The sequence below is a fragment of the Haliotis rubra genome, unplaced genomic scaffold (assembly GCF_003918875.1).
Source record: "Haliotis rubra isolate DU_JTF1 unplaced genomic scaffold, ASM391887v1 Scf351, whole genome shotgun sequence".
NCBI classification, from domain to species: Eukaryota; Metazoa; Mollusca; class Gastropoda; order Lepetellida; family Haliotidae; genus Haliotis; species Haliotis rubra.
The window spans coordinates 67336-76701 of NW_025767026.1; the positions used below are offsets into that span (position 1 = coordinate 67336).

The 9366-nt window shown below is 43.1% G+C and overlaps 1 protein-coding gene across 1 annotated transcript; it reads left to right on the top strand.

The window, feature by feature from the left end:
* The first annotated feature begins 440 nt into the window (after positions 1-440).
* On the top strand, positions 441-5022 carry LOC124285094 (fukutin-like). The gene is made up of 5 exons (XM_046721252.1): positions 441-496; positions 931-1063; positions 2996-3112; positions 3684-3808; positions 4806-5022. The coding sequence occupies exons 1-5, from the start codon at positions 441-443 to the stop codon at positions 5020-5022; spliced, it is 648 nt and encodes a 215-aa protein (XP_046577208.1).
* The last annotated feature ends 4344 nt before the right edge of the window (positions 5023-9366 follow it).

Consider the following 9366-nt stretch of genomic DNA (forward strand, 5'->3'; position numbering starts at 1 on the left):
TATAATACTCTAATTGTACACTCGATTTATGAGTGAGTGAGTGAGTTTAGTTTCACGCCGCGCTCAGCAACATTCCAGGTGTATGGCGGCTGTTTGTAAAGAATCGAGTCTGGACCACACAATCCAGTGATCAACAGTATGAGCATCGATCTGCGCAATTGGGAACCAATGACGTGTCAACCAAGCCAGCGAGCCTGACCACCCAATCCCGTTAGTCGCCTCTTACGACAAGTATGGGTTACTGAAGGTACATTCACGGGGAAGCTCGATTTATGAGGTGAAGTTAGATATTTGACATAGCAAACATTACATTTACTTTGTAAACCTAGCTTGTTTGTCAGGTCACACAAGCAATGCGGTTCGAGTGTATAAACGTTCCAGCGATGACCGAAAGGCATTGGTATCAGAAGTTGCCAATGCGAAGGTGATGAAGACCGAAGATGGAACAACCAGCAGCGCAGATAGCAAGTCGAGAAAGCAAGTCTCCAGCGTTGACGTCAGGGATGCTTCCGTTACCTCGAGAAAACTGCAACAGGGAAATTTTGCGTTCATTTTAACTTCAATTACATGAAATAAAAGCGGTTTTGGAGTTTCCACGTCCCAACAGTTAGAATTACTTCAGGTGCATGTCGGAGAGGTTTTACTTCTGGGCGATTTTTAACATGTTAAAGGGGTTTTACTACGTCTGAAAATCAACCCCTTAACAGGTTAAATATAGACCAGAGGTAAAACCTCCCCGACATGCACATGATGTAAAACCTACTAAGGGGTTTTCATGAGCGAGAATTGACCCAGAAAGGAGTAAGCAAATTCAATTAACGGTTTATAAAGAGTGTGTTAAACCTCGTTTCACCGTGGCTTGTTTTCAGGAACTGTTGTATAATGACAATATCAGACTGTTAATGGTGTCCACTCTCCTGTTCTGACTAGATTCGACGTTGTCCTCTCGGTTGTGGATGGCTTATGGCTCCAACTCCCGCATCCAGTGGAAGACTTCCTGGCCCAGATGCGGAAGGCCAAGTTCATCGAGTGTGACTATCAGGGGGCGCAGGCATATCTCAGGGCAAACCCTCAGAAAAGCAATAACTTGACACAAAGTTGGGCACAAGTCCTGTTACAAGCGAAAAGGGCTCTGGATCGCATTGGCGTTCCGTTCCGGATCTGTTATGGCACATGTCTTGGTGAGATAATCTTTACAGCATTATACGTAACCACCACCACCACTGACCCATCACATGTTCCTACAACCGAGGGGCGGTGGGGTAGCCCAGTTGTTAACGCGTTCGCTCGTCACGCCGAAGACCCGGGTTCGATTCCCCACATGGGTAAAATGTGTGAAGCCCATTTCTGGTGTCCCCACGCCGTGTTATTGCTGGAATATTGCTAAAAGCGGCGTCAAACTAAAACTCACTCACTCACTCACTCAGCCCTACAACCGAGCAAATTTAGGTAAGCAGCCCGTGCTTGTCTTAAGGGCTGGCTAATGGAATCAGGTTGTCAGGCGTGCTGATGAGGCTGGTGCATGGCATCCAATCCAAACTCCGTATACAAAACAGTGCGCATGGCGTCAATTATTGGATTTTCTGGTCCAGACTCGATTATATAGAGAACGCCATCATAAAGCTGCACCATTGCTGAGTGTGGCTTTAATCAACAAAATTTGCTATTGCATTTGTTTGTCATCTTTTCAAAACATAAATGCTTTTCTCTCGCAGGCACCTGACCTTTTGGGCCACACATAACGCTATTTTTCTTTTACCTAAATGAATTTGTTCGGGTATCTCCAGTTCAATTTCAGTAAGTCTACCAGTGAGAGAGTATGGTTTTAAGGCGCCGTTTGCAATATTACAGCAACATCACGGCGTGGGACACAATAAATGGGCTTCACATATTATACCCATGTGGGGAATCGAACCTGGGTTTTCGTCATGACCAGAAGGCCAACCCTCCAGAAGGCAACCCCCAGTATGTCTACCAGGCCAACTTAGCTTCGTTGTGTCGCTTTGTACCTACAGCTGAGAAACATTCAGAAACAGGAAGATCAAAAGAAAATGTATGCCGCTGACTTCAATAACCCCTATCCCCAGAAAATGAGTAAATACATACATTTCAGTTGAAATGTTCAGTTTTAGTGCAACACGCAAAACGAATCTTTCACACCACTTTGGAGTAATCAAACACATCAGCAACATAACTGCCACTTTTAACGAAGGTTTGATGAGCATAATAGCCAGCGCTTTGACAAAGTCCCGGATTAAAAGCATTAAGAAGAACGTGATCAGAACCTTTGTGTGTAACTACTGCCGGTTTAGTATCAACACCCCTACTATATAATACATAAAGGTTCATCACGGAAATACGGCGACATGATCGAAAACCGGACAATTACGCACACATCAATCAATATATCCTATTTTAAAGGCCTCACCGGGATCAAAAGCTTTTGTCCATATTTCCTATATTGTGTAGGAGGCATATACACGTGCTCTCCGTGGGGAGTGCATTTGTTGGAGGTTTTTAATTGCCAAAGACCGAGTTGCTGTGCCGGAAGTGTACAAAACTAGGTCGTCAGCGCAATCAAATTGGTTAATAAAATGACAACAAATGCACGTGCTAAAATGAGAGGAAACTCAAACGTCTATCATCCAAGATGTCACTTTCTGATGTTTATCTTGGTAAGAATAATTTTAAAACGAGTACAAATATTTTTAAAGAAACACATTCATTCAGTGTAATGTGTTAGCCAATCAGATCGCCGAGGTAGTGAAGGCGAGCTAGTTTGGTATACTTCCGGCACAACAACTCGTCTTAATGAAGAAGATAAAGCAGGAGGGGAAACCGAAAATATGTTTACTTGTTTCTTAAAACAAACAAACCCCCAAAAAGTGGTGATCTAACTTCATTTGTAGGCGATCTATGGCCTGTTTCCTGTCACGATATGGCTGAAACATTGCCGGTGTTATTATTATTATTTCGTTTATCACTGTATCGACAGTGTGGTTTCATCCCTTATACCAATGACATGGACATTGAGATTCCTATTGAAAACTACAGTCCAGACATTGTGCCGGCGTTTATAGAAGCGGGATTTAAAGTCAACGTGAAGGGGAAGGTAAGACTTTATTGCTTCCCGAGAGGTAATCGGGTTTTGACTCTTCTGTAGGCTGTTTGGGTTAAACATAAGTATTTCGATTGTAACTCGATATGTTTACATTTAGATATGATTTGGGCATACCTATGGGCACCAGTCGTACTCCCTCCTTGTGGGTCTGTTTCTTTATGCACATCAGATAATAAGGTACTTTGGCCAAGAAGCTCAACTTAAGCTTCAGGTATATCGATGGTCTGTAATCGTTCAATGTCAAATCAAATAGCCAATTTCCTTCCATCGATTTTATCACATGAACTTCATGGAAAGGAGACCACACACACGCGCGCACACGCACACATACACACGCGCACACGCACACGCACACACATTGTGTTTGAAAAATCATTATTCTTCAGATTTAATTACAATAAACCGTCTGCCACAAAAATATTTCTCATCCAATTCTGTGGCTAAGAAATCTCAGTCAAAATTGTCCCAGAAAATGTTTGACAACATAATTATTCTTCATGAAAATTCGTTTACAAAACATACCAATGATTGTAAGTTTTTTTCTCTGCCAATTCCTTTGTAGATATCTGACAGCTACCAAATGTCCATTAAAGCTGGTCTTGTCAGGATGGATGTGTATTTCGTCTATGAGGAGGAGACTTATTGGTGGGTGGGAACAACCAACAGATTCACTGGCCAGAAGTACAAGTAAGTGTTCACCCCTTTGCACTAGATCTGGCTTCCATTAAAGGATTGACGTCAATATGTTGGTGTGTGTATTTGTACTGTTTGAGTGTCTGGATCTCCTTTATAAAGGAAAAACATGCAGTGGTGTAAAACAAAGCCTACCCACTCTACCATAAGTAACAAGAAGACAAAGTCATCAATATTCCCCACAATGGCAAAATTATCTTCATGAATATGTCTACTTATGATTATGTCAAATGCTTGGCCTGTATATAGCAAGTGGAAGGAGAGTATTGAAAGGGTTTTAATTTCTGATCCAGAAGGGAGTACTACCACCAAATTCAGTTGAAGTGAAACTTGTTGCCTTGGAAACGCAAAACATATTTTATGCAGAATATTCCAAAACTACCAAAAGGTCCCAGTACACCACCAGATCTATCTATGTGCCAAGCTTGGTGAAGGAATATTGGACGGTTTTAAAGTTCTGCCCCGGAAAGGACGAATGTGCACGGACGGACGGAGTCCATTTAAATACCCAATCACATACCATGGAATAACTTGAAAAGTTATTTTAAGAAATAAATGACACAATATCAATAGCTTTCATAGCCTTTACGGGAGCTTTTTAAAAATCTGTCTTTTGCAGTCCTCGTTAACGGCCGATGTTATTCAAGATTCTTTGTTTGTATGATAAGGCCACATGGCCCCTTGTAGAAATACTCAGTGGACGCAATATATTATACAAATGTATATTATATTTAACTCACTCACACATCGTGTTTATAACAGTGCCAGGAGTGACTTTATCGTGATTGGGCGTCCTTTGAGGTGGCTTGGCTTTGAATGTCGTAGAGTCCACTAGATATAACTTTTGCAGTATTTAGATATGTCAGGTATGATGAAAAATAGATGGCCATTGAGGATTTTGATAGTGGATGCATTCAAATATGTTTTACTTTTAACAATAACGGTCAGGTATGAAGATAAAGAGATGAAATATATTTGAAAATTATTCCAGGCTCTTTCTTCCAAAGTCTGACACATGCTGGACTGACTTCATGGGTTACCGTGTGCGGGTTCCGTGTCCTACCTTACCCTACATCACTGCCAACTATGGGCAGAACTGGATCACTTCGGTCAAGCAATGGGACTACAAGACAAACGGCAGAAACATTAAACCAAACGGGATGGTGACAAAGGAAGAATTGAACAATGTGGTACATGTGATGACATAGGTCGATTTCAGTAAATCAGAGAGACTATACTGAGTGAGTGAGTTTAGTTTTACGCCGCACTCAGCAATATTCCAGCTATATGGCGGCGGTCTGTAAACAATCGAGTCTGGACTAGACAATCCAGTGATCAACAACATGACCATCCATCGATCTGCGGAATTGGGAACCGATGACATGTGTCAACCAAGTCAGCGAGCCTGACCACCCGATCCCGTTAGTCGCCACTTACGACATGCATGGGTTACTGCACAGGGGAGCGTCACGCGTAGAAACAGCGTTACAAAGACATAAAGGTATATAGACCCTACCCTAGTACTATATAAAAGGAAAGGGATGTAACGACGGAACCACCCCCTCCTCAATCAAAGTTAGGTTTCACCACGTAAACTATTTTTAAGGCGCCGTCGAGGCCTACGGATCGAAAGCGAGATGATTTCCCTACAAAATAAGCTATAAATGGTAACAATCGGATCATTATTTCAAAAGTTATACGCCACGGCTCACCGAAAACAACTACCTCCGCAATTCCAAGCCAAAATCATGGATCACCCACGAAGCGAAAACTCATCTTTTAAATTCATTTATTAATTCCAGCCACGTTGACAGTACCTATGTCGGGCTAGATTCGATCGGCAGCGGCATTCAACGGGTCTAAAAACTTATTGCAACATCCACAAATCATTTTCTCGACAGTAAGCATGCACTTTCTCCAAAACCATCGGCAATCATGCTCACTTGACGGCCATAGATGGCCTTGACATTTAAGTGACCTGAGCAGTAAATTGGTAAAAATAATTTTAGAGGTTAAATATTTATAAATAAATTTCCTAAAATGAATCAACATCGAATACATTTTAACAACCTCTAAAATTATTCTTAACAATTTACTGTTCCGTACATGATCCCAAAATAGAAGGAATATTGCAAAGTTCATATTTCGCGCCCATTAGCAAACAGGCAAAATCTTACAGTATATTACATTTTCCACCAATCGGATGGCCTAATTCAGTTTCTGCGGATCAGATCTTTGAATGTCAAGGCCGTCATGGCCGACAAGTGAGTATGATTGCCGATGGTTTTAGAGAAAGTGCCTGCTTACTGTCGAGAAAAATGATTTGTAGATGTTGCAATAAGATTTTAGTCCCGTTGAATGCCGCTGCCGATCGAATCTAGTCCGACATAGGTGCTGTCAACGTGGCTGGAATTAATAAACGAATTTAAAAGGTGAGTTTTCGCTGTCTTGGGTGATCCATGATTTTGGCTTGAAATAGACCGATCCAGTCTCGGCCGATAAGCCCCGCCCACTTCGTTTTTGACGTTAGGGGGGACAACCACTGGCAAATCACAATGGCGTCACCGCCGGCGAAACGTTACGTGATTGCGAACGTTGTTGATGAATTCTGCTTGTGATAGTTTGGTATCCGTCGTTTGTGAATGTTATTTAAAGAGGCAAGTTATACGTATGTGATTTTTAATACATTTTAGCTGGCAGATTACAACTGGCGAGTGAAAATGAGTTACATGCCCGATGAACAAGCGTCTCGACTAGCTGCTGAGACTGTAGGAAGCGTAATTTCTTTCGAATCAACTAATCTATCTGGCAATTCACCTCCGTCACAGATATTAGCAGGGAAAGGATAACTGAATTTTGTTGTTTGGGTTTATAATTTTGTAGAACTCGTGAACACAACCACATGGTCATGTTGCAGATCATTTCGGTATCTATAAATAGATTATCAACACTGCACGTGGCGCCTTTACTTATCCGTTTGCGTTGTTCAAATTTAGTTCAATAATCTGAAAACATGGGTTTCTATCTTTTAATGAATTAAGAGAATGGCAAATAAAAAGCAGAAAATATTTCCCGTCTACTACTTCATGCACCTTATTTGTCTGTACAATTAATGTAAACAAATCAATCACAGCATAACCTATTTGATCTTATTTGGAAATCTGGAAAAGGTAATTGGGCTTGTAAACAATATGTTTCCATGGACGTATCTGGACATACCCAGAAACAAATATTCAACAGCTGATCTGCAGCAACTCTCAGTAAAGTTTCTCTCTTCAAAATCTGTACACCATGATAAAATGACACTGAATATAAGGAAATCATTTTTTTTAATCATCATTTCCATTTAATTTTTCTATATGTACTTTCTTGTGGAATCCTAATTTACATACAAACTTCCACAATACTGGACTTCATACTTAGGTGTGTACACAATGTCTACTACTCGGGAGCTCAAGCAGATCGCCAGGCAACGAGGTGTAATTGGTTACTCTAGAATGGCCAAACCACAGTTGTTGAGATTACTTAACATACAACCCCCACCCACGGTAAAACAACTAAAACTCCGAGCAAAAGAGCTAGGGTTGACGGGTTATTCCCGCCTGAGGAGAGACGGGTTAGTGACATTATTAAATGACCCCGTTCGCGTTCAGCTCCCCACTGTGAAACTACTCAAACAGGAGGCACGCTATTGACTTAGAGTTCATGCGCACTGAGCGCGCTGTAGGTAACTTTTTGAGAGGCTGGCGCATGCATGTTGATAGGAACATAGACATTGCCGATATCAAGCCTCTAATCGCTGATAAAGTCAATGAGGAACTAAACGATCTGGGAAGTATTAAGTTTCAAATCACAGTGAAAATGTCGTCCAATAAACAGCAGGGCGCTTGGGTCACTGAGTACGTTCAGCCTTACTTCCAAGGTAAACAAGAAGTTGTGACTCATACCGAGACTATAGAAGAGTCAATCGATATCAGTTTTCAGCAGGTACGAGAATACCTAGAACGCTACACACACATGGGGTCCGGGTGGGTCGTGGATAAAATCGATAATGTCTATCTAGACATAGCTAACTACGTGCCATTCAGAGGTGGGTCGTACCTAGACTTGCCTCCCTACTACAAGGCCATAGTCAGCAGGCCATAGTCAACATCAAGAATAGAGGAGACGACTGCATGAGGTTAGCTATCAGGTCAGCCTTGTTTCCAGCTGACACAAATTCGAACAGACCTTCTAGTTATCCCCAAGACGATGGGATCAACTGGGATGATATAACCGAACCCACCCCCATATCTCAGATCACTAAAATAGAAAATCCAGAATGATATAGCCATAAACGTCTTTGGGCACGAAGGTAACACAACGATCGTGCACAGGGTCAGCCCAGTGTTGGGGGAAGGGGGTCGCCATGTTATCAATATATTCATGATCCAGCGAGGAGATAAGTATCACTTCACGTGGATAAAGCACCTCAGCAGGATGTTGCACGACCAGTCGAAACACGACGGGAAAAAACACTTTTGTGTACGATGCCTGCACGGTTTCAGCCGACCCGACCTGCTGGAATCACACCGGGGGGATTGCCAAGGTGAGGGCAGACGGCAATACGAGTCGACATGCCTAGGGAAGGCGACAATACCCTAACATTCCCCAACCACAAGAATCAGATGTCCGTGCCTTATGTCATCTACGCCGACTTCGAAGCCTTGGTCAAACCCGTTGAGGCTGGGGGTACCCCCAACACACAAAAAACACAGGAGCACGAGGCCTGTGGGTTTGGACACGTGGTCGTCCGATGTGATGGGGAAACGAAAGCTCCCGTGGTGTACAGGGGTCCCGACGCGGCTGAATAGTTTCTAAAGTGTTTGCAGGAGAAAGAGAAAAGTATTAGGAATGCACTATACACAGTCGCTCCCATGCGTATGACTCAAGCCGACCGGCTAGCTCACGCCTGCAGCACTCACTGTCACGTGTGTGATAGCCCACTGAACAGTGATTCGGTGAGAGATCACTGCCACGTCACCGGTAAGTATAGAGGCGCCGCTCACAGCGTGTGTAACTTCAAGCTTAGAATCACCCCCAAGACAATAAACATCCCCGTGGTCTTCCACAACTTGAGAGAGAATGCGACTCTCACTTGATCATGCAGGCCATCGCGAAAGTCGACGGCAACCTGACGTGCATCGCCAACAACATGGAGAGATACATCTCCTTCAGCTTGAATGGCCTGAGGTTCATTGACTCGGTTCAGTTCCTCCTGTCGTCACTCGACAGTCTGGTCAAGGCCAACAATACCTTCCCCATCACTGATCGATATACCGACGCCGAGACTCGACCCCTGATGATGAGGAAGGGTGTGTACCCCTACGAGTACATGGATGGCTGGGCCAAGTTCGCCGAGACCCGACTACCCCCCATCAGAGAATTTTACAGCAACCTGACCGACTCGACAATCACTCAAGACGATTACTCGCACGCGATTAACGTATGGAATAAACTGGGCTTTAAGAATCTGGGTGACTACCACGACTTGTACTTGAGAACAGATGTAC